The 25,993-nt window shown below is 41.9% G+C and overlaps 1 protein-coding gene across 2 annotated transcripts; it reads right to left on the bottom strand.

Moving 5' to 3' along the window:
• Positions 1-584: 584 nt before the first annotated feature.
• LOC147463832 (pathogenesis-related thaumatin-like protein 3.5) lies at positions 585-24,950 on the bottom strand. 2 transcript variants are annotated; one of them, XM_086491469.1, is made up of 5 exons: positions 24,643-24,950; positions 23,099-23,565; positions 13,312-13,544; positions 11,851-11,916; positions 585-987 (listed from the first exon to the last, which is right to left on the bottom strand). In XM_086491469.1, the coding sequence occupies exons 1-5, from the start codon at positions 24,725-24,727 to the stop codon at positions 879-881; spliced, it is 960 nt and encodes a 319-aa protein (XP_086347595.1). In that variant the 5' UTR covers positions 24,728-24,950; the 3' UTR covers positions 585-878. The 2 variants fall into 2 exon arrangements, with proteins under 2 accessions (XP_086347595.1, XP_086347596.1); XM_086491470.1 differs by lacking the exon at positions 11,851-11,916 and having other exon boundaries at positions 24,643-24,949.
• Positions 24,951-25,993: the final 1,043 nt, after the last annotated feature.

The following is a 25,993-nucleotide window of genomic DNA, read 5'->3' as shown; positions in this document are numbered from 1 at the left end:
TATTACTTAGCAGCCCTTGAGTATTAACATTTCCACTCACAATTGTAAGTAAGGCCAAGGGGAAAAAAAAAACAATTACCTAACATTTACAGAGTTAAACAAAAAGTACATTCAGGGTTGACTAGATAAAGCAATCAAGCACATTGAAAGCATTATGCCTTTCAAAAGGATTTGATTTTGATTTAGGTTTTCTGATTCTTCATATTGCATGGTATAGTCAAGAGCTATTGTGCATGGCTGTCTTAATCTTGACATGAGATTTTTGTGGCGTAATAGACTTTTTTTCATGCTATTGTGAAGCACATTCTTATGGAAGGTTATTGAAATGCTAAGATGACAAGATCAGAGAAAACATAAAAAACAGCCATTATAAGACAACTAAGGGCACGTTTTTGAATATGTAAATCTTCCTACCTGCAAAATCTAGTTTCACAATTTAATCCCTTTAAAGCTTATCCACATAACGCCAACATGAAAACTTGTCCAAAAAATTTATATGATATACAGTTTTTCTGTGTATATTATATTCACAAGAGAACACACTCTCATCTTGAAATTAGTTTGTTTGTAGTTCAACCCAAAAAGAATGTCCATTCACATACTATGAGTGATGATATATTTAAAAAGGCAAAAAGAATTACAAGAGAGCCTGCTCTCACCGAGTGAGGGCATCACGAGTGAGCATATTTTAGTCCATTGAGGTGGCCTTTTCACAGGGAAGCCCAAAAATGCCAAGTTATTGTCAGCTCATAAGCCAAGTTTGTGGATATCAAACCCCTGAGATTACTATGATGAAACAATTATGAGTATTGCTAAGATATGCAAATAATGAACATTGTTACCATGTCAAAAGAATAGATTTTTAACTTTTCCATTGATCATGGAGATTGCAAAAGAGTCACGATCATAAAAAATGTGACCCCCAACAACCGCAATGCCTTGCAACAGCAAAATCCTTTGCTTGGTTGTGCTTCCGACGATGAAGAGCTACATAAAGGAAGTCATTATTAGATCAATCAGCATAGAACTTTTTGAACTGCTTTCTTAGATCTACATTTGACGTACACAAAGACCTATGTTTAGAGAGCTGACATGAGTTATTCGTAGAAAACATATATAAAGGGTTCATAATTTAAAATTTTCCACAATAAAAATCAGTGTTATGAAGGAAAGAGTAAAGTATAATCATGAAGAAAGTTGGATGTACAGTATAGGCCTTGAAAGTAATAGAGACCATTGCATGACAAAAACCATTTTCTTGTATTTAGATCTATATTCTATCAATTAACAAAGAAATAAGCATGTTTTATATATGAAGGTGGAGATTAACCTTGATGGCTCAATAATAAACCATAAAAAATACAAGGAATTTCCACAATTTAGCATTTCATGTTCCATGTGTATGGGGCTAGTGATGGTTTCCAAATTTCCCAAGTGCTCAAAAGACAAAAGTTTGATGAGACCAAAAGGCATTATTCAACCTTAAAATGAGGATTTCTTTTTTTAAGCATGAGAGGGAATGCTCATAGGTGCTTCCAACAGAGCCGTGAAAGTAGAAAGAATTGAAATGCTAAAATTTTAGAAAGCTAATATGCTTAAGAAATATTCTTAAAATTTTGATAAGAAAATACTCTAGAAACTCCTACATACACTCAACAATCAAAATGACCAAGATGTGATCCTTAAGAGGACAGTTTCTCTCTCAAACTATATCTAGATTGAAAGGCGATGCGAAAGCAAAGGGAATGTCACAAGGATTTGAAACATTCAGATAATTTCAGGATATTTTCTTAAAATCCTAACATACTTTTTGGGACCAGAATAGGAACTCTCTCTCTCTCTCTCTCTCTCTCTCTCTCTCTCTCTCTCTCTCTCTCTCTCTCTCTCTCTCTAACTATATTTGATAGCAAAAGAAAGGTTTCGAAAAGAAGGACTTTACCCATTTCCATTGAGAGGTGGTTGAAGTAGCCAAAAAGCAAGTAAACCATGTAAAAAGAGGGAAGCAAGCCCAAAAGAGTCAACTATTTGTGCCAATTGTGCTCTCTCTCACTCTAGACCTCTTCTTAATCATGCAAACCTTTGCCATTCATTATCAGAATACTTTCAAGCTTGAAAGGTCTATCATAGCTCTATCTATCGATGGCCATCTTACTTATAACATCTACAATTTCCTCTGTGTTGTGAAGAACACATGTACATAATCAAGAAAACTGTAGTGCATTTGATGCAACTATCCACAACTTCCTTCCATGGACATCAGGACAAAGTTGGATATACATACACATGAAATGGACATTGCACTTGAAGCCAATGGAGCCTTCTTAGGACATAAATCTAAGATAAGACTCTCAATTGTTGGAAAGATTTACCTCCACAATCCAAGCTATGTGGATCATGAAGATTTTTTTGTCTCTCATTTACAACATACAAATGCTTTCCAAGGCCTACTATGGGTTTATTTCATGATAGTCAACCTTAATACAATTATAATTATTCACCATAAGGGAGCAAAGATAAATGGATAAATTATTCCACTTGTGTCTCATGCTGCTATTCATTAGTCAATAAAAGGCTCTATTTTAGTAAAACTGTTTTGCCAAAGATTTTGATGAAGGTACCTCTCTCTTTGTTAATTCAAGTAAGTGAGTATAGGGTGATGTGCAAATTCCACAGCAAAGGAAAGGGGGAATGGTGACAGAATGATAGAGATTCTCCTAACAAGTTTTGAACCAAATAACCCCCCATATAAAGTATATCCCACTCAGCAAAAGGAGATTGTTATTGGTGAATGAGCTTTTGCCAAAAATGATGATTCTTTGATGGCATTATCATCTCCTCCAAATTTCTAGAAGAGCACAAAGAGCATCTTGGGCATATTATGTTTAAATATAGCATCCCATGGATTTACAAAAGCTTAAGTACGAGAATAATGGCTTCAACCAAGGAGTATAGCTAAGCTTATAAGATTTATTGGTATGTCTCTTATTATCAAGTATTTATAGACAAATTTTCTTCTATAGCAAATAACTAAAAATGAGGACAAAAAATTGTGGATTGTAAGAGACAATGAAGCAATTTACAAATATATAAAACCTTCTATTGTGACCCGTGTTACTAGACCTCCCAATATTGTTTGAGGATCACAATGATACACCCAAGGGTTTGTTGGGTGTGGTCCTTTTACCAAGAGAACATGCCATAGCTCACAAAAGCCATCAATTATGCCATAACAAAAAAAAAAATTACTAACAATCAGCTTCTTGTTCATGGGAGTACTATTTGGACTCCGTGTACGTTTCAAAAATAAAGGCATAAACTAGTATATATCTTCAATGTCGCTCATATCCCTCTCTATATAGGTTCGTACAACTAAGGGTGCTAATAGTCCCTCTTTATATTGGTGCTTAAAACTAAGGGTGCTAATAGTCCGTGATTGGCAAGCAAAATTGAGAAGATCTTAGCCTTCTCAACCCAAATGGTATTTGAAGTACATTAAATCATTGGGATGAGCTGAATCCTTTGGGGAGAGACAACCAAGAAATGGGTGAAAGCATGATAAGGTCAATAGCTAACTCCAATCATATTGACAATAGCTTATATCTAAATTCTTATTATTTTTATTTTTTTTTAATATCAATGCTCAAGGTGAGCTAATTTGTGCTAGAACATACCAAAAAAATATACCACCACCACTCGTGTAGACATCCTACCATCATTCATCACCATTTCCCTAGCCAGACAGGCCCAGATCTAGTCAGATTCGGCCAGAGTCCAAAACAATTTCATACATAGGGCCCCACTATGAATAGAAGGGTCAAGAATGAAAAATCTATGTGATTCTTTGGCTTGGATATGGCCTCCCACTTACCCCATTGCCATGGCCTTCTTCTAGTTACTGTGTTTCTCCAAAGGAACTCCTTGATGGGCTTGAAAAATTCCTTCCAGTTCCTCTGAGATAATTGGAGGAATGGAGAGGCAAAAGAAATGTATGGTATAAGGAAGGTGTGGATGAGTCTTGCCCGGAAATGAAACAGGAGCAGGATAAATTTCCATTTTTTAATCTTTTGTTTAAGCATGTCCTGAAACCAATCAAAAGTTTCCATATTATTAACCTGACTCTCCTTGGCCTTAGTCGAAATGCATTTATCTTCTCTTGTTCTCTGGTCAGGAGGTTATGTTTAATCCTCAGCCATTCCACATGCTCATGTTTTGAAGTGTTGCCTTGCACTTTCTTTTGATTGATCTCTTAAAAAACGAGAGGTGAGCACTGAGGACTAACACCTCGTGAGCTCTGTTCTTTTTAAGAGTTGGCCCAACCCTCTTAATTGCAATTTGAATTTTTTTACAAACTTTTTCCAAGGGTCCGCAATGTCTTGACTGAGCTCACTGGATGCTTGAGACACCAATGCCTTGAAATGAAGGTTTTTAAACAAGTTTGGACTGGTGCTTAGCATTTTGTTGCTTTCGTATGGTTGATATTGTCCTTCTGCCATAAAATCTACCACTCCAATAAGAGGAAAGTGATCCGATAAACTTTCCTGTATGAGAACTTCCATATGAAGAGATGAGGGAACCCAGTCGCTAGCATTGTGCAAGAAGTATAGCCTATCCAACTTGGAAGCCGATTGGGTTGACTGAAGACAATAGCTAAATTTAACAACATCTCTCCAAGGACCAATCTTCCATCAAGAGCCCATTTCTCGTCCACAGTTGACCATTTTCTAAGCTTACCCCGTGACAGGGTGTCTGAAGGACCGCTCCAGTCTTGCCTTGAGGACCCCAAGTTGATGGACAAATTTATAGAGAGTCTAATTGGGGGTTGTTGTAATAAATCGGCCTACAACTTCAAATAGCATGTTTAGTACGGCATTCATATTGTGGATGTGGGCATAGACACTCTCCAAGCCATTTAAGTTTTTTGATGACGTGGCCTCCTCCCTCTCTTTCTTTGTTATTGTCCTGCTCTAAAAGGGTGAGGGTGAGGCCTTAGTGATGCCTCCCCTTTTTGCTAATAAAAAGGGAGAGGTTTTTTTAATAAAAATGCATAATTTTCCATTGGTTGGAAAAGATAGAAGATACCAATGATTATAAAGACAAGAGAACATATTTAGATCTGCATTTAATGATGGAAAGGAGACTCAATATAAATCTATTCTGATTTTATTATACCACGTGGTAAAATTTGAGCAATTTAGATTTTTAGGCCTGAATCCGATTGGAGTGATTAATTTGGGTTGGGGGGGGGAGGGGGCATAGACTGGGTGTGTTATCTTGAGCTATCCATTCTTACCAAATGGTAATTTGTGCCTCTTTTTACAATAAAAAGAGTTACAAATTTTAAAATTGTTAAATTCTTTTTTATGTAGTTACAAATTATATAGTCTCAATTTCCCACATGGTCATATGGCTTGACCAAGTGTGTTATCTTGAGCTATAGTTTCTTACCAAAACATTATTTATGTCTCTTTTTACAATAAAAACGGTAGCAGACACGTCTCACATACCTTAGGTTTGTGTGTCACACATAACAATGTCTATATTTTGCATATAATTACAAATATAGTCTCAATTTGTCACATGTTCATATGGCTTGATTGGGTATGCCATCTTGAGCTATGGATTTTTACCTTCAGTCCTTTTAGCTTTCAAAGTGATATATGGTTTACCATTGTGTCACATTAGGTCAATCTAGAAGCCTTAATGTGATAGTTTAAAATACACTGGAAAATATCTACACATATGTGGGTTGACTTCTTATGTCTTTTTCTTCATAGGATATCTGTATAGTAGTCACTATGGCAGAGACTTCAATTCACCGTTTCTTTAGTAAGAAGAAGGCAATTCTTCATTCTCTAAGGTCAACTCTCTCAAAGACGATTAGTGAATTACCAGAGAAGCAGGTGTAAAATATCGTGTGAAATGAGACACTCATAGCAAAAATGCTTGAAAAAGCAATTGTAAGTGCGGTCTCCAAGGAATCCTTTGTTATAAGTAAAGAAAAAGCTCAAAAGTCTGCTTATAGCACCATTGGTAACATAGAAAGATGCTTTAAAAGGAAGAGTGTGAGATAAGTGAAAGTTATATTAAAAAGATGGTTTAAATGCATGGAAGAGTGTGAGATAAGTGAAATATTAATGTATGAGATAAGTGACATATTAACTTGTTTAATAATGAATTTTTTTTTGGTATTTTGATGTAAATGGGTGTAAAATTTTCTTTTTCTTCATTAGAAGGGCAATTATAAATTTTGCCCTTCAATGTAGAAGGGCATAAGGTGCACATACTTATCTGTAAACATTTGGGGTAGCCCATCAAATCCTATCACTCGGGGGGAGGGGGAGATTAATGATGACTCCTTTGGGGTCCTCTTTGAGTCCCCCCCCCCCTCTCTCTGCCATGCATGTTCTCTCTCGGTCTCTCTTTCTCCTACACTCACACGTACATTCTCTCTGCGTGCGCGAGCTGACCCGTGATCAGTCCCCGTCTCCCAAGCTCTCGATTCTTGTCGTGTTCCTTGCACATTTCTTGATGTCATGCAAACAATCCAATTATTGGACTGCGGCTACACCAGCTCACCCCTATTGCTCTCATACCTCCCCCATGAGCCCACCCCAACCCCTCTCCCCATGTTGACGTTGTCATGAGCTGCTGATGCGCCCTCCATTGTTTAGATTTGGAGATAGGGTAACGATTACAGGGTGTTGAGAAATACACAATAAGATTTTGTGTTTATTACTATCTCCATATTCCCCACTCCTACTGATTTAATCACTTGTTTTCTTGATTAAGATTGACTAGGCGCCTATCGCTGCTTACATGGGGACCCTCCTATGTAAGGAGAGGGCAAGATCATCAAAGGGGAAGGCTGGGGAAGTCGAATTATCATGGGATCAAGAGGAGCAAGACGATGAATCGGCAAGTTGTTGTTGCTAAGGGACGCATGGGGAGTAGTAGCAGGCAATATTTATACATGCAACCATGCCTGCTAAGCAGGTGGCAGATGATCATCGCTTCACCTAATTAATTATTGCAATTTTTGGACTTGCGGCTTAACCAGTACTTGGGCCAAGCCCTTGGCTTCCTTCTTATCACTACTAGCCTCGTCTCCAGCATCATCTACCTCCCATCATGGTGTGTGTGTGTGTGTGTGTGTGTGTGTGTGTGTGTGTGTGTGTGTGTGTGTGTGTGTGTGTGTGTGTGTCCCCGCACGTGTGCACCTGTGTGTGGTTATGCTGGTAGGCGGCGATGCTCTAGAGTGAGTAGAGTCGAGGAGTCGTGGCTTGAGAATTGTTCCATAAAAGAGGCCTGAGGGCACTTGAGAGTGATAGGAGCTACAGAGGCTAGGTGATGGATAGGGCCATAGGACCTACGTGAGGGAGATAATGGTCATGCAAGGCAGCAACATCGTAGAGCAGGCTGTAGCCATGGACAAGCCTCAGGACTAAGTAACACCCATATTTAAGAGGGGGAGGCAATGGGATCAAAGGCGGAGAAGCTCACACGCGAAAGCAGAGGAGATCGCAGACGCAGCAGTCAAATCAAAAACTAAACCTGGACAGCTTGGGAAATGCATATCACCTCACAATATTAGTAACCTCATAATATTAGGCCATAAAATGATTAGGCATACATGATGCGCGCGTGGGTGAGGTGGTTAGCCTATGCGACCCTCAACCTAGACTGCAAGGCCACTGGTTCAAAATCCAACAGCGTGCCTCGTTTTTCCCACTGACCAAGTTTACTGCGCCTCGCTTTTTGTGCGACCGCGTTTAGTGCACCTCGAGATCTCACCCCTCAACCCGAACCGTCGATCCCATTACTCCACCCCGCATTTAATATGGGTGTTACTTAGTGCCAAGGATGCACAATGGTGGGAGTCACCTTGTGGCTACATTTTTGCACCATCCCATTAGTGCCTACGTGCTCCCTACAACTGAGATGCCTTCACACATATGTTTGGCCTTCCATTTCTTCTATTTCTCCATAAAGGCACTTTGATGAATTATATGTTAAATTAAACTCAAGATGGGTACCACAGGGAAATACAAGCAGCAATAGTTGTTTGGCATCCCCTGCTATGGAGTTAGGCCTTCCATAAATTCCTTATAAAGGTTGTACGCCCTTCATTCAAAGCATATTTTCTACTCTTCAGGATTTTTCATTGAAGACAAATTGGGAAGCCTTATTGCAGGTCTCGTGATTTCATCACTTGTTTTTTTGCAATACCTCGACCGAGTGGAGGTTAAGAGTTTTATTGCCACTAAAACGATTACATAAGCAACTCATGTAGACCAGCTACCATGAGCACCAGAAGAGTACAAAAAGAATTACAACAGATTAGCAACTAACAAGGGAGCCACCCCACCATAATCAGAAGGACCCACTATCTAAAAACACGCTAATGAGGGAGCCATCCTGCCAAAAAAGAGCCAACCACCTATAGAAGCACATAGAAGTTAGGAACATATTGTCATAATATGGGGGGAGCCACCAACTAAAGAGAGAGCTTCATCCGCTTCGCACTTGTGGGGTTTGGAGGGCAACGCATTAGTCATGCACCAGAGATGCAAATGGCAGTCACACCTGCATACCTCATCACCGAGCCGATTAGAACAAATAAGGTTGACGGCCTTGGAGGCCAGGGGTGGCCCCCCATCCCTTGAACAACTTGCCTATGAACCCTCACCAGCTTGCACAGCACCGCCAAGGCTCATGCAGAGGAGCCCTACTTCTAGGGTTCGTCGAGAAGTTACCACTGCTCGGTCCAATCTTATTCTAATTATTCTCAATTATCCTCTCTTGATGGTCATGCAAATTTAAGTTTCTCATACACTTATTTAAATATTCATCTCTCCTTTCTCGTACCAAAATATCCCATCTAAATTTCTCCAAACCACCATAAGGACGAGGATGGCATCTAGGAGGGCCTCGTAACCTGCCATGAGATTATTGATGTGACCCAAAATTTGACAAATAGGTGTATGTCATGTATGCAAGAATGTTGGGTGTAAAAGAAATGTAAGAGTAGGGTGGTGGACAATTCCATGATTTTTGGCTTTCTATGGCTTCTACATACCATTTTCAATTTGAATGGAGATAATAGATATGGAATCTACATATTGAGCTCTTCCATAGATATGTTACACGGTATAGGTTTTTTCACTATATTTTATATTTCATTAGAGAAAAAATGTGAATTAAAACCAACTAGCTGTTTTTGCTTGTTTGGATTCAAAAGTTGTCCTTCGATCACTTTCTTAATATTAAAGATTTAGAGAGGCCCTCTTGAACCCCATTCTCTTCATAATGCTCAAGTTGTGGGAGGATACATTTTTTAAATATTCCTTGCAGCACCAATACCCTTTACACGAATTGGCAATAGTTATTGTGCAATCATCATTCCCCTTCTTAGATTATTTTCCTTGTTTTCTTTTTTATTATGCAAGCTTCTCTTGAAGCATTCCATGCTTAATACAAATGTGTGCGCAAAGGCCTTGACAAAAGCTCCTTGATCAAGCCTAAATTTGATTAATTTGAACTCCATTAGCCCATGTACTCAATAAAATTTTCAAATTTTGTGTTAAAAACTTGTCATTTCACATAGACCTTCAGCTCTAGTGGTTAAAGGGCTTGATTGTTCATGGCTTATTGAGCTGAAAATATATCCACAACTCTTGGATTATCCCTTTTTTTATTGCATACATGAAAAAGCCTAAATCCTTGGACACCATCAATGCAACAATATAGTTTGCTAACCCTTATATTTTCATTATCACCATTAATTGTGTTTGGTAGATTTTGCCATCAACTTTATTGACATTTCATTGGCCCCTTTGTTTCTATGTATATGGTAGTGATGTGTGTGATGTGTCCTAAGTGTGGTCAATGCACTTTTTTTCCTCATCACTATTTTTTTCCACATGCTTTGTATATATGCCCATCACTCTAGGGTTATTTATCTTGTATTTGCACACCAAGTAATAAAGTCTTTGTTGTGTGCCTTAAGTTTCTTCTTCATCTCCAAGTTATGTGTACATTCTTGCAATCCTCACTCCAAAAATTGATATTAGAGCAAGTAGCATCCTCCAGGCATAGTCGCCGACTTCTCGCACACACACACATACACACCCCCTCCTCTTTCTTTGATTTGGGTCAGCTTTGGCAAGCGTCAAGAGGTTGATAGATGCTTTGGGCAAGCTTATAGAGCTTGATGTTGTGTGAATTTGGATTTGGGCTCATTCTGGCCTCTGATTCCGCTAATACATGTAGTGTGCAAGCAATTTCTTCCTTTTGTGCAAAATTTCTTCCTCTACAAATTTTTGCATATAGGTCTTTGATGGTCTACTGTAGTTTGTGCTATATACCATGAACAGTTTCTACTCAGTTTGGACAAGTTCTATATTAGATTCAATCTTTTGCTATGATTGAGAGCAATGTAGTTGGTACACCCAAAACACGTTAACACTTGGCGTTGACCAAACTAGGTATTTTCTAGTGATATGAAGAGTGTTTGGACACAAGCCAAGAGTAGGCAGATGCAAGCTAATACACATGCAAAATCTATACAATCTATGCTTTCAAAATAGTATGATTGAGAGCACTTCGTGTGTAAAACGTGTGGATGATGTATATCTTATTGTTGTTGTGTAAGTGGATGATGTATGTCTTACTGTTGTTGTGTAAGTGGATGATTTACTACTCACTCATCTGAATGAGACACATGTTGTTGAATGTTGATTTATATGCCACATTTGAGCATTCAAGTTAGGCAGTGTGATGAGGGTATTGCATTATGCAAAAAAAAAGTATGTGCAAATTTTGCCAAGCAGATTTGGATCTGATGATTGTAAATCAATTGCCATTCCTATGGGATAGATTTGAAGTTAAGTCTACATGATGCTCAAGATCCTATATATGTTATCCTCTACATGACAATTGTTGCTTGCCTCATGTATGTATGCATTACAAGGCTAGACATTCAATTTGCAATCTCATAAGTGAGCAGATTTATGCATAGCCCAAGGTCTAAGGTTTTGCATGCACTTAAAAGGATTAAAAATACTTGAGTGGCACTCTACATCTTGGGTTGTTTTATCCCGGGGGGAATCCTCGTCCACCATATTTACATGTTTTTTTTTTACTCGTATTGGGTTGGTTGCTATGACACACGAGTGTCCACAGCAATGGTTTTTACTTCATGCTCGATAGTTCATGCATATCTTGGTTGAGCAAGAAGCAACCTAGTTTGACCACCTCTAGTTGTGAGGTTGAGTACACCACAACTTTCAGAGCTACGGTTGACTGATTTGGGAATTGGACCAAAGTTTGACACTCTCATCTACACTGATAGTCAGAGTGCATTGGTAGTTGCGAGGAACCCAATCTTTCATGCTTGCACAAAGCTTATTGACATGAATTATCACTCTGTCAAGGAGAGACTCTCAACTGGAGAGATTATCTTGGCTAATGTGCCAACACAAGAAAACCTTGCATATCTATTCGCACAGGCATTGTCTCGTGAGAAGTTCGAGGTCTTTTTGCAAAGCTTTGGGCTTTGCTTCCCTTGTGGACTAATCATGTCCATAGGGCATGGCACTTCAATATACTCTATCTTCCAACTCTCGTTTATCGCATCACTCCGAGAGTGAGATTTGTTTGGAAGAAGCAAATGCATATTTTTAACTACTAAAATTATAGCCTTTTTTTCATGTTTAGATTATTACAAAATTTTGACACAAATGAGAGAACAAAAATACCCAAAAAAATATGTGTTTCAAATATGTATGGTGACTAACTCATCTTAGTTGCACCATGGAATATTGTTGAGCAATTATTTATTTAGATGCATACCTTGGACTCCCGGTTGAGATACTTGAGCAACAATTAGATCCAGGCTTGGGAGGGGCAGAAAGATTACTGCAATTTATTCGAGAATTCATTTCATTTGGGAGGGGGACCAACAATAAATAACATTAGGCTTCAAGTAGATCCTCCTAAGAGAACATAGATTTTCATTGAGCTATTATACTATTGACTATGGAAAAGTAAGAATGCAAAAGAAAATGTGTTCCTAATAAATTATTAAATGTTACATATTTGCAAAGGCCACATCTAGATAATATTCTTTTGTAGATGATACAAGATTGACAAATGGGCTATCTACTACTACCAAGAGTGAGGCCCTGGGCACACTTGTAAAGGCCCATGGCCTCTCCAAAAGCAATTACAATGAAAAGCATCAGTTGTAAAAGCTGTACCCACAATAGTAACAATTTGGTACACTCCATTAGTGCTAATTAGCTCTATAGTTCAAAATATAGAGATTTCTTCATTGGATTGAAGGTTTTAACCTCTTTATTTTAAATTTTAGCATCAAGAAATACCTTACTTGAACTTCAAAGCACATTTTATCATGATCTCTTACCATAACTCAATAAATATGTATGCTATGGCATTGGTTATGGCATCCACACAATCTTGATGCAACGCTTGAAGACAGACTATAAAATTGAGGGATTCATCTTTTATTGATCCCTCCAAATTCATCTTAACCTCAAGGGAAAGCCGAGTACCCAACCAAGGTCAAGGAAAATGAGTAGTCTTTAGGAGAAGCACTAGCAAAGAATCTTTCAAGAGGCAAGAATGAGAGCCATCCATGGACCAAAGAAAGTGTCTACAATCAGCCAATCGTAAAGAAGAAAAGTACCTAAGACTTGCTAATGATGATGAAGGGGAGGAGAAATCACAAAAATAATTTAAAGTCTACAAAGAGCACAAATTCTCATGTTTATTGCATAGTTACCAGGAACGGGAAAACGGAACAGGAACGCGGAACAAAATGCCATTCCCTGTTACGGGTACTCACGTTTGAAACACAGAACAGGGATTCGGAACGGGAACTTGGAATGGGAACGGGGAAAGGAGACCTGAAAACGGCCATTCCCTATTACTATGGTTTATTGTTTACATGTTATTTTCAAGCTATGGAGAACTATATCCTATTTATGGGTCACCATTGAGTTGTCTAAGAAAAGAAAAAAAAACTCTCTTTAGAAAAGTTCTTTGATACCATCTTTTGCATGAGGCATTTACTATTTTGCTTACCCTATTCTTGATAGTATCTTCTTGGAGATAACCTACTTCATCCATATTTGTGGGTGATCTTCTATGTCACTTATATAGGGGTAAAACTCTCCATAGAGACACTCTCTAAATTCTCAATCTCTTAGTTGGTTTCATTTTTACATATTGTTATTATTTTATCTCCCTACTTCAAATTGAATCAAAAATAAACTTGATAAGTTCAAATACCTGGAGGATGGACAAAATACTATGGTATATGTTGAGGAGGAGCAAGTAAACAAGCTACTAGGGTCGTCATATGCATATGTATAGGCATTGGGACATGCTGATTTGAAGATGCGAGAATAAGATGTAGAGTTGCAAGTGTTGGGATTCGCATGGGCACCGGCGCAACAGTATATATCACTTCCTAATGCTAGGCACGCACTCTTGCAAGCCACCACCTCTCCATTGGCCATCATCTATTACGAAGATCATCATAGAAAATTTTTAGGACAAGACTTGCTGATGAAAAAAAAATTGTCTTCTAATTAATAAAAAACATGAGGTAAATGTAGAAATGCTAGTAAGCTACACTTTCTGTATACAACACACAAAGTCCCACACCATGTTAAGATTCATAAGCCAAAAGACACACGGTGTGACACTTAGGCCCCTTCTTAGAAAGTGGCTACACACACGCGTGCGCGCGCGCGCACACACACACACAAAACATTCATTTATGTGCTCTACCGCAAAATACAAAATGTTTGTTTTACAGCTACACAAGCAATTCGTCGAATATAATGGTAGAAATTGCTGACACCATGACGTGCATGTAAATTTCTGTAGGAACATGCAGGAGATCTCAATAATGTCACTACACATGCATGCTTAGTTGAAATATTTTACTGATTGGTCTAGCCATCTAGACCTTAAGATGGTGGAGCACTCCCGTCTAGCCAATTTGAGTCCTCTTGCATGTTAGCAATCCTTTGCCCAACATTTTCCCTTCTGCCAACTTGCCCAAGGCACCAAATGTTTGTTACATTATGTTAATTGTTTGGATGCACCATTGTCCAACTACCAATCAAGATCATCCCATGCACTCACGCACTTTGCTACACTAAGTAAGAACTGAAAGATTAGATGTCCATGTCACTGCACATGCCCAAATGAGAGACATGGACACCATCAAATCCCTTGCTTGTTCATACTCCTACTGTGGCCAAACAAAGTTATGGCATACATGCTTTGATTAATTAACTTCAAAGGATTGCTTTATTTGCAAAAGCTTGATATGATTATTGTTTTGCCCAGTTGAGAAGAATGCATATGAAGGTTGCATATCCCAAGAACTAGGAATAATGCACTTCAAAGAAACTTGCGAGAAAAATACGGATCTGCAATTTTAAAGTGCCTGAAAATACTAAACCTTTACCCAAATCCTTGGTGCTTTTCGTTTGCTTTGATTAAAGTCTTACTTGAGCCAAATTGGCACCCACAACTCCCATGGTGAGTAAAAGACCGACTAACATTCTATTAGTGCTCACCAAGTATCCATCATGCACACATGATGTAACTGTAGAGGGCAGCATGTGCCAAACAAAAGAACAAAAGAGAGAGAGAGTCACGAGGATGTGGCAATTGCTAATTTGTGTTGTTGGTTTCTTTCCGATGATTTTTGTTTAATTTTTGGGACCCTCGTTTTGAAGTTGCAAATGGCCGGACATTCTATGGCCAGTGTGAAATGGCCGACGACCGACAGTTTCACCCGTAGTCGGAAAGGGCAGGTCACCACGAGTTGGTCGGGCCAATCGGCACTGGAATCCTAGCAGTAAAAGGGTGTCTAGGCTCAATTCAAAGTCATTTAGGCCCCTCGCTACACTTATAAGTTGGTGGGTACTAGGGAATTAACTCAAAAATGGTAGACTGGACACTTGGCAATTGTAGAGCAACCTGCAGGACACCTCAACTGGAGGGGGGCACCCAAATTGAGAGAAGAGGACAATGTGTGCTACAGTGTGTGAGTAGTGGGTGCAGGTGCTCACAGCTTTAATGGAAAGCTTACCTTCTCCCTTGCTCTATGTAGCACGACGATTTTCTCTCGCGCATTTCTCTCTCCCCTTTGCATATATGGTAATGCCCCACTAGTTGGGCTTCTCAGATGACCTTGTACAATTCTAGGGGTTTTATGCGCATTTGCCAAGGCAAGAGCCTTTTGTGCAGGAACCAGATTAGCTAATGGCTAATCCCCTTCAAGTACACACAGCATTAGCTAATCCCCTTCAAGTACGCACAGCATTAGCTAATCCCCTTCAAGTACACATAGTTCCTTCGCGAAGGAATGCGAAAATGGAGAGTTTTCTCGCGTGAAAACTCGTCCGATCACAAGGGAACTGTCCCATTGCGTGCGGGAGCACGTGAGACACGCGTAGGCGTGCTCGCTCCGCTCCAGACGGTCCAAAACAGAGAATTACAACCTACTGTGTTTTTCTGCAAGTTTAAAATTTCGCACCTAAACTGCAGGGAATTGCCAGGGGAGCCTCGGAAAGGCCTTGGGATGTGTGTACAAGGCAGTAGACACCTAACAGTGGAAAAACGGAAAATTACAGCATGCTGAAATTGACCTGCAGCTCACTGGAAAGCTTCCATATCGCAAGGGAAAGTGTCCTTGACGTGTACTTTTGACCTACAAGGATATTTGCGCCGTTATGCTAGCGAAATTGGGTCAAAAACCTGCAATTACAGCCATGGACAGGTTTGGACATCTTGGTGAGGGTTAGATGGACGCGTTCGGATCGTTAATTTGTCAAGGGTGCTTGTACAGGACAATTTAGAGAGATTTCCCATGAGGAATCTCCTCTAATTCAAGGGGCAAGTGACCCTACAGGTGCGAGAGCTCAAGGGCTACCCAGAAAAGTGATCGGCACACGGATCAAAAAACAGAGAATTCAGCGAGCTGCAATTTCTCGCCAGGTTTTGCAAAGAGCTCTAAAGTGCATGGAAAGTCAATGTTTGCTTGGGATTTTGTCCGTGGAGACTTCTCCTGTGGTTATGTTGCCGAAATCGGGTTAGAGTAGAGGAATTTCAGCCCGATAAAAGTGGGACAGCTTGTAGAAGTTTACAGGCTTTTCTCAAGTATATTCAGAATAAAGAAATACCGAAAGGAGCGCCAATCTTTGGGGCCTACAGGGTGTCGTTGTCTGCTTGGTAGTGCTTTAGCTGCCAGGCCGTGGTTTGTCTTGAAGTAATGAATTCCAGTCACAAGCTTATTTGTGAAGTTCCTTTGTGTCCTAAAGTCTAAAGTAAAGAATTTCGGGTGAAAGCCTACGTCTACGAACCGGTTCCAGAGAGAGAGAGAGAGAGAGAGAGAGAGAGAGAGAGAGAGCACAGTAGACACGGAGTGGCAAGGTTCCACTCCCAAATGCACCGACCCCCCAAAACCTTTGCGCCCCTTTCAATATTTCTTTTATATGTATCTTTTTTCGACGATATCATCGTATTCTCCAAGAATAAGGCAGAGCATCGACACCACCTATTACAAGTTTTCCAGGCACTGAGGCAACATCGGTTGGTGATAATTGAAAAGAGTGAATTTTTCTTACCAAAGATCCACTTTTTGGGACACGTCGTCTTTGAAGAGGGTGTCAAAATGGATCCTGCCAAGGTTGAGACCATCAAAGATTGGCCAGATTTGAAGAATGTTCATGAGGTTCGGAGCTTTTTGGGTTTGTACTCTTACTATCAGCGGTTCATTCGAAAGTTTGCAGAGATTGCTTCTCCTCTGCATGCTTTGACACAGAAAGGAGTTCCTTTCGTATGGGGACCAGTTGAGATTGCAACCTTCAAGACTCTCAAGGAGAAGTTGACGACTAGTCGAGTGTTGGTTTTGTCAAACTTGCAAAAGCCATTTGAGATATACAGTGATGCATGTGGTCGCGTCTCCTTTGCTCCCAGAACAGAACGGGTTGCACAGATTTATGAGAAGGAGCTTCTGGCAGTTATCCATGCTCTTACTCAATGGCGATGCTTTCTACTCGGAGCCGATTTTACAGTGTTCACCGATCATCAAAGTTTACGCTATTTCTCATCTCAGAAACAGTTTTCGGACAAGCAGATGCGGTGGGCAGACATTTTGTCACAATTTCACTTTCAAATTGTGCATGTTTAGGGACAGAAGAATATGGTGGCGGATGCACTGTCTCGTAAGCCTTCGGTTTAGGCTAAATCCGCAGTTCATCAACACAACTTCGAGGATATGGTAGATCAATACGCAACAAATTCACTTTCAAATTGTGCATGTTTAGGGACAGAAGAATATGGTGGCGGATATACTGTCTCGTAAGCCTTCGGTTTTGGCTAAATCCGCAGTTCATCAACACAACTTCGAGGATATGATAGATCAATCCGCAACAGATTCAGATTTTGCAGACATCTTTAACCGATTGCAGAGGGGGGAAGTAGTTGCAGGCTATTCTCTCAAGGAAGGCTATTTGATGCAGAAAAACTTCTTGTGTGTTACACAAGCATTGTGAATTAAGGTTTTGACAGAGTGCCACTATCCACCTTTCTTGAGCCATCGCAGCATAGAAACCACCTTGAAAGGTGTGGAACGGTTCTTCTATTGGCCAAGGCTCAAAAAGGACGTGGATGAGTTTGTTCGCATTTGTTTGATATGCTAGAAAGTCAAGTTTGACAAGCATAAGGCACTAGGTCTTTTGTAACAGGATTGGACACTCCAAGCGAGAAATCAATAGCAACACATGAACAGAAACTTCAAAATCACTGAGCTTTGATATATATATACATATATATATATAGAGAGAGAGAGAGAGAGAGAGAGAGAGAGACAGAGAGAGTCGACACGGTGCGGCGGAGTTCCGCGCTCAGAAGTATTGCCCCAAAGGCTGACGCCCCTTTCGATATTTCTTTATCATTAATCATTGCAAAGTACAACTCCTGAGGGACCTCTGCTCTCAGACTCTGCATCCAGATGCTCTACAAAGTGAGGTCCCAAGGGCTCTTATAAACACTACAAGGGATGCCCAAAGCACAACCCCAAAAGCAGTACATGAAAAGCTTCAACTTCTAAAAGCATCCTAGGCCCAAAAGCTAGCGCTCAAGGCAGCCAGCGCAAACCGCAAATCCGTAAGGTGCGACGTCAACAGCCAGAGGAAAACGCGGGGTATCCTTACAACACTGCCATGTCAGCATCCTTGCGCAATTTTCTTGTCTTTTGTCCCTTGGGCCCCTTCGGATGGGGTACCATAAGTTGGTACAACTTATAAGCTTCAGACTCTTTAATTTTAGGCCCCTCAAGAGGTTATGCAAATTGGTAAAACTTCATCTGCATCTTTCTCTAGGGGTTGGATGTAGCAGACTTGGACACTCCAAGTCAAGATTCTACCGCGACACCACAAAATTTCACTTCAAGACAGTTCACAGTTCACAATTTAATCGACACTGGCCCGGCCGAGTTCCGTGCCTAGAGATATTGGCCCCATAGACTGGCGCCCCTTTCGGTATTTCTTTTTGTATTAATATGTTGCAAAAGTACAAGTGAGTGGGAGGCTCTCACTCTGAGACTCTGCGTCCAGATGCTCTGAAAAATGGGAGGCCTACCCACTTATTTAAAGGTTTACAAGGGATGCCAAAAGCAGAGCCCCAAAAGCTGAAAATACCACAAACGCAAGATATGGTGAAGAGGGGGCGATCAGCCCCCCATGACTACCATGAGTAGAAGACCCTCAATACAATCAGTGTACGATCTCTGTGAGATGAGAGATATGGAAGTGGGTACCCCCTGGCCCCATAAATAGGTGCCCAAGGGGAGGTAGGCAAGGGCCAAGGCCTGATGAAAATCCCCACAACCCAACTGAAAAATAATATATGGAAATATATGTGGACGCCCGGACAAAAAGTGAGTGGCCAGCCCCAAACTCGGGCGGCCGGACCAAGTACAACCTAGACTATGGGCGGCCAGCCCGAAGACATACTAGCCGTATGTATCTATTAGACCTGTTAAGCAACAGAGTGGTGTAAGTCTAACACCCCCTCTCAGCACCGAATGTTGAACCATCCGCGTGAAGCCGAAGATGTGTGGCAAATGCTGAAGATGTATGCTACGATGTCCAGTGAAAGACAATACTCAAAGAAACTCCGCCAATGTAGCAGCAATCTGGGGTGTCCCAACCGCCAAGAAATCTCCGTGGAAAGATGTCGTCACGAGCAGTGTAGCAAACTGCTATACTCCGTCGATACAAGGTGAAGATACTGTGTGAAGGTCCCGAACTGAGTGTGAAAACAACTCCTTGTGGTAAAAGAAGTGCCAATAGACCTGCAAGTGTCCTGCCCAATAGGATGTGTGGTGTCTGTAGTCAAATTGTCTGGAGAAAATGGAGAAGCCCAGGGACCGTCATGAGAATGATCGGAAGCTTGTCAATGCATAAACCTGCAACCCAGTGTGCACTGTGGCCAGGTGGCTAAGTTGTGTAAAACTCTAGGAAGGCTAGATATAGTAATCTGCGCCGTAAACTCCTCCGAAACAAGGAAAGCCAAACTAAACAATCTACACTATAGAAGCTACCGTAAGCTGCAACGGTCACCGTAGACCGCACGGACCACCACCGGATGGTGTCCTGTCAAGAGGTAGGGTAATCCAAGATGAGGGGAAAGCCAAACTCAGCAGTCTGCGTTGTGAAGGGCCTCTGAGAAGAGGTGTGGTCAGACCAAGCTGTCTGCACCGTAATCATCCTATATGAAGAACGGAAGCCAGACTAAGAAGTCTGCGCTGCGAAGAACCTCTAAGAAGAGGAAAGGCCAGACAGAGTGTCTGTGCCGTCTTGCCTGTATCTCCTACCTCCAATCCTTCGGTGTCAATCAAAACAAAATTCGCATCAACACCACCACCAAACTGCAACTCGGTGTGGCTCTCAATGTGAATGAGCTGGGAGTGGCCTACTGCCCACGTCGAGGGATGAGTATGTTGTAAGGTTACCGAGGGTGAGTGTAAGCAACTCAGAAGGTAGTAATCCAAATGATCCGGAGTGTAGAAGAGCAGCTGCGCTACCATCCAAGCCAAGCTCCGGGTGACTCCAAATGTAGTCGCGTAATGATGCCTGATCTCCCGCATCTCGTGGGTAAACTCTCCAAGAGAGTCCAAAGCACTGAAGTCCCACTCCCGTCTGTAGATCCAAGCAATGAACCTGTCCAAGAAGAGATCCAAGATCCTCTCCCCAAGATCCTCTCCCTAAGTCCATGTAGAAGCTCCTGTGTAAGCAAGTGATATGCCATGTCGAGGTCAATTGGTAAGTGTGTCCACCCAAGATGGTGGTGTCCTCTCTAGGAATGTCGGAATCCCATATGCCATGAGCATGGCCATATCTCGTGTGAACTCCTCTAATGAGTGCATAGGTGTGTGCATAGCAAACCACAAGTCACCACCCCCTCTGGAGTGCGCAACCGCCGGATGATGGCTGGAATGAATGGATCTTCTAAGGATCGTACGCCCGTAGATGATCAAGCTAATGTCGAAGATACCGTGTACTGCAGCAGTCACAGAGATACTGCACGGACCACCACCGGATGGTGTCCTGGCAGGAAATAACTTCATCCTCTGTGAAAAACACAAGCCATGTGGCTGCTGTCCACCCAAAAACGCAACTGCGAGGTGATGAGAACGCTGCTGTCCAGCGATTTTCAGCGTGCTCATATGCTCCCGGCATGGTCCGGAGCGGTGCAGAGGGTGTAGGAGGGGTGGTGAATCACTGTCACTGCCCCAGATGGGCTGAAAACAGAGAAAACAGCAAGGGGTAATGGCTGAAATCTGTAGATTTGAAGAGGAACTTCGCCGGCAAAGCACTGGATGCCAAGGCCGGGTAGGTGGTGCCGAGATCCGGGGTCCAAAACCTGAGCGCTGCCCTCCTACTGCAAAAACGCAGGTCAATTTGCAGTCCACTTTTGCTGCACTTGTTGGCACCAAAAACCTTCTATTTGCTGGAAAAACAAAGGCTTGATGGGTACCCTAGGTGCCCAGCAACTTGTGGAAGGTGTCAACGACACAAAGTGACCAATAAAACCACCGAAAATGGGCTGAAAACCCAAAAACGCAGATCTCGCTGAAAAACGCAAATGGAGCAAAGGAGGTTTCGGGCGATGAAATGATCCCAGAAGTGAAGCGTTGGCAGCTTGATGCAAAAACGCTGACCTGATCTGCAAAAACGCAGGTGGAGGGAGATCCTCCGCAAAGAAAAACGCAAATCTCATCGCACGCCTGGTTGTTTGCAAAACGTTGGCAGATTTTGCATGAAAACGCTGGTTATACTGATCTTGGGAGGAGAACCCGATGCGGAGATGCGCTGTCCCAAGCCGCCTGGTTGTTTGCAACACGTTGGCAGATTTTGCATGAAAACGCTGGTTATACTGATCTTGGGAGGAGAACCCGATGCGGAGATGCGCTGTCCCAAGCCATGGAAAGCCTAAGCTGCTGATACCATGTGAGTATGCGTGTGCGGAAGCGTGAGAGAGAGAGAGAGAGAGAGAGAGAGAGAGAGAGAGTAGACCACAAACGCAAGATATGGTGAAGAGGGGGCGATCAGCCCCCCATGACTACCATGAGCTGAAGACCCTCAGTACAATCAGTGTACGATCTCTGTGAGATGAGAGATATGGGAAGTGGGTACCCCCTTAGCCCCATAAATAGGTACCCAAGGGGAGGTAGGCCAAGGCCTGATGAAAATCCCCACGACCCAACAAAAAAATGATATATGGAAACATATGTGGACACCCGGACAAAAGTGGGCGGCCGGCCCCTAACTCGGGCGGCCGGACCAGGTACAACCTAGACATTGGGTGGCCAGCTCGGAGACATACTAGCCATAGATGTATGCCCTAAACCTGTGAAGCAGCAGAGTGGTGTAAGTCTAACACTTATAAAGTCCCTTGGCCTATCTCCGAAAATGCATACAACTGCCATCTCAGCAGTCCGTGTGAAACGCAACAATCCCGTATAGCATTGCCATGTCATCAGTCTTTACGCAATTTGTGGGTCCTGCTTTATTTTAAGGGTTTTGGGCCCCTTGGCCAAGTTCTAATAAGTTTGTAGGGGTTAGGTTTTTTAAACCTAACCCTCTTTAGGCCACTCAGCCATAATCTCCAAGTTGGTAGAAACTTCTTCTACTTCTTTTAGGCCCCTTGGTTCTCTCAGTTAGGCCATGCCACATCATCAGTTTGTGACAAAGAACACATCGGTTTGTGAAAAGAACACAGTTAGTTTGTGACAAAGAACACATCGGTTTGTGACAAAGAACACAACACACAAGAGACACGGAGTGGCAAAGTTCCACTCTCAAAAGCCAATGCTTCTTAGCTAGGCACCCCCTACCGTATTTCCTATTCATTGATCAAAATCGAAGACTTAAAGTTACAACTATCAAAGACTCCACCCTCTCCCTTTGAGTCATCCACAGAGTCACGACTTGACCTACTCTAATAACACCCGGACTCTCTTTTACAGGCACCGACCCAAAGCATAAAAGTAACTTTAAAAATCTCTGTTAAACTTAAGAATGCTAAAAAGCACTTAAATCAACAGCTTTTATAAATCAATAATCAAAATGTGTTGAAAAGTGAACGCTTTCCAAAACTGCCGCCGAAAACTTCTACACATAAAACCCGCCTAAGTAAGTCATCCATACCATGCTCTTTGTCTCAATCACTCTCATGCATGTCTGCTACCACAAATGTGTCGCATCTATTCTACCACATTGTGCTATTTTGACAGTTGTCTTTATTTGCCTTGAAACCGCATAGAGAGTAGCTGTCACCATTTTTTTTGTAAAAACTTCTTTTATTGATAGATTTTCATGTGTGTTTATGTGTGTGTGCGCGTGGGTTTGGAGGGGGCACGGGAAGCCCAAGCTGCAACTAGAGCTAGACATTTTACTCACACACCCAATGCTTTATTAATTTTACAAAATGGTTATATCACCATAGACTTATACAAAAGGAAAGAGGATAAGCTAAGAGGACCAACCTGGAGATTAGAGGGGCAAGCTTTGTTGAGATCAGCAGGGCAAGAAGCCACACCACAAGAGGTTTGGTTGGCTTTAGTGGTGAGGTTGGTCGAGGGAGTAACGCTAACAGGTAAGTTAAAGCCATCCACGAGGCTGACATCATAGAAGTCTTTGGGGCCACGTTGTCCCTGCATTGTGAACTCGATGAGAGTGGCAGGGGGGGTGGCACCTACTCCAGTGCAGTCCAGCTTGCCAGCACAGTCCCCTGTTTCACACATGCCGACCCCACTACTTGAAAAATTGCACCCTGTCCGGCCCCACAACCTTCCCGACCAATCAGGTGGCAACTGCACATTGGTTGATTGCCCTGCATTGAGCATGAAGCCCCCTTCTGATGGGGCCGTCCCCGAGCCTGTCACCACGGCTGGCCACACAGTGTGCCCGCACCCATTCCGGATCCTCATCGTGGTCACACCCTCTACCTCCCCTGTAACATATTCCATACAAAGCATGTCAAACCTGAAATCTAATTCTTTTCTATTAATAAATAAAAAGTACATTTTAGTAGCTCAAGTGCCTGAGACACCTCAAAGTTGGCCTATTTAAATGTAGCAAAATAGTGATGCTTCATAAAAACAAATTCAAAAATGCATTGGAATACACTCTTTTCATAATTCGGTGTGTCCATGCATTGACAGGAAGTGGTGAGAAAGGAGATAGGAGCTCATTGTTAACACTGCCAATGCACCCACACATGCATGTGGCATAAACCAAGTTTAGCAGACCATCCCATTCATGTTCCCTTTCCTTGATCACCTGGTCTACTGGAGACTCGTCCACCTTTCAATGAGGTTAGATAATTGATTACTTATAAGAATTAATTGTTGCCTTGCTCATGTGTAATCTTGTATCTACCCTTACTGAAGATTTACGAGCTCTGCGCTAATTAAATCAATCATCTTATTGCAGAAGGAGCCAGTTTCCTTCAGTTCCTCTCATAAAGTATGGTCAAGGAAGGGCCGCATACCATCAAGGAAAAGCCACCATCAATGCAGACAACTGATGACACTTTGCTAGAATAATGGAGCAACGCTCGTGCCCAAGGGGGGAGGATAGTTGACTCTAAACAACACCCTTAACAATCATATAAACATAGGAAGGAATTCCTAGTGACTCCAAGGGGCCTTACCCAAGCCTCAAGGAGCCTTACCCAATACTAATAAGCAAGATCATAAGCAAACCAAGGTTTAACCCTAAACAAACTCTCTGAAGGCTTATGTTCCCATCCTCCAAATGTGGATACCACACTAGGAGTAAGAAAAAAAAATTGACTAATGGTGAAAAGTTTGTTCATGACTAGGAAACCTCTTTTTTTCAAAGAACAAGGGTAGAAATGATCAGATTTTTGCTGTTTTTCAATTAACTTGAAGAGAAACCCGACCACTTCTAAGATTTGCAAAATAAATCTTAGACTACTGCATGCAAAAAAAATTTAAAAAATATCAAACTCCATAGAAGTCAAAATTCATCAAAAGCCCTTGAGGACAAAGGAAAGGGGACTCACCGCAAGCGATAAGGGATGTAAAGAGGATCAGGAGAACGAAGGCCTTGCTGTTGGATGTGGGTGTGGGTGGAGCGCAGAGGTTCATGGTGATGCAGCGGCTCCCAAAGAGCCGGCATAGCTGTGCTCAGATATAGGGCGTGTAGCATATCTGAAACGTGAAAACCAAATGTGCCAGAGAGAGAGACGTATCTTCTCTGCTCGTGACACTTACGAGATCTCGTCTCTCTCTCTCTCTCCCTCTCTCTCTCTCGCGCGCGCAGTCGAAAATGCAATTATTCCGTGTGACTAACGGGCAAAACACGTATGGGCAGCAACAACAAAAAACTACTCGGGAGGGCCTTGTTTATAAAGAATACGGGGTGGAGTCGTGGGATCAACGGTGGGCATTCAATCCACCGTTGATCATTGTTCCATTGGGTAAAATGTTGGGTGCCCTGCGACACTTGCGCTGCTCGAGCTGTCAACCTCCTCCCACAGGCTCCCATGCCTTATCCAACCCGCCTATCACGCATCCTTGCAGGGATTACGAGCCCGCACATATAAAATAGAGGTGGGAGTCTTTAGTATTCTACAATGTCCCCTCTCTCTCCTCTCTCTAGTGTTTTATCATGTCATGTGCTCTCTCTCTCTCTCTCTCTCTCTCTCTCTCTCTCTCTCTAGCATTTGTGCATGTTGCGATCTCTCTCCCATTGCTAGCGCTATCCATTCTCTTTGCTCTCCCTTTTCTGCAGGTCACCTTATCCTTAGTGCTACCAGTGCCCATATGGTGGGTGCTAGATTTAAGAAGAACGTGTTCGAGGAAATTTGTCGCAATATCTCTGAGATCCATTGGTTGCTTGGTCCCAAGAGGAGGTTTGCTCGTGGTTACAAACTTGATCATCACTCGATTTATCCTTTCATGTTGCACCTTTGACGTGGTATCAGAGCCAAGGTAGGCCCTCGAGTCGGATCAGTGATCTGTCCAAGTACTTGGTGCTAATTTTTTACGACGAAAAGAGACAGTTTGTTATTTTTCAGTTGTTTTTCACCCTCTTGGGGTTGATTTTAGTTGTAGTGGATTGATTTGACATTTTTTCTTTATTCAACGTGTCCTAGCTTTTGTCACATGTCCAAGTTTGCTCAAGAGGTGATGATTCTGGTTTTAACTCGGTCCATGATGAAGAAGTACAACAAGAGGAAGTTCATAAGGGAGCACAATTCAAGGAGGAGTGGGGAGATTGGTCCCAATTCTACTTCGGTGTAAGTGATCAACCAATCAAGATACCTACCCTTCTTACCTTTCCCACAAATCGGCAATTGAATGGCAAGAACTATGCCATTTGGAAAGCGACTATGACGGCAGTCTTCGACT

Source organism: Adiantum capillus-veneris, chromosome 2 (genome assembly GCF_014529385.1).
Source record: "Adiantum capillus-veneris isolate H3 chromosome 2, ASM1452938v2, whole genome shotgun sequence".
Lineage (NCBI taxonomy): Eukaryota > Viridiplantae > Streptophyta > Polypodiopsida > Polypodiales > Pteridaceae > Adiantum > Adiantum capillus-veneris.
This window is presented reverse-complemented; position numbering and strand designations above follow the sequence as displayed.

What these genes read in the sequence shown, in the direction of transcription:
- LOC147463832 (XM_086491469.1), bottom strand. Translation starts at nt 24,727, where the DNA reads ATGAACCTCTGCGCTCCACCCACACCCACATCCAACAGCAAGGCCTTC. An exon ending in TACATCCCTTATCGCTTGCG is followed by an intron (nt 23,566 to 24,642) that starts GTGAGTCCCCTT and finishes AATATGTTACAG; the next exon opens with GGGAGGTAGAGGGTGTGACC. An exon ending in ATCTCAACCGGGAGTCCAAG is followed by an intron (nt 988 to 11,850) that starts GTATGCATCTAA and finishes TCCTTTATGTAG; the next exon opens with CTCTTCATCGTCGGAAGCAC.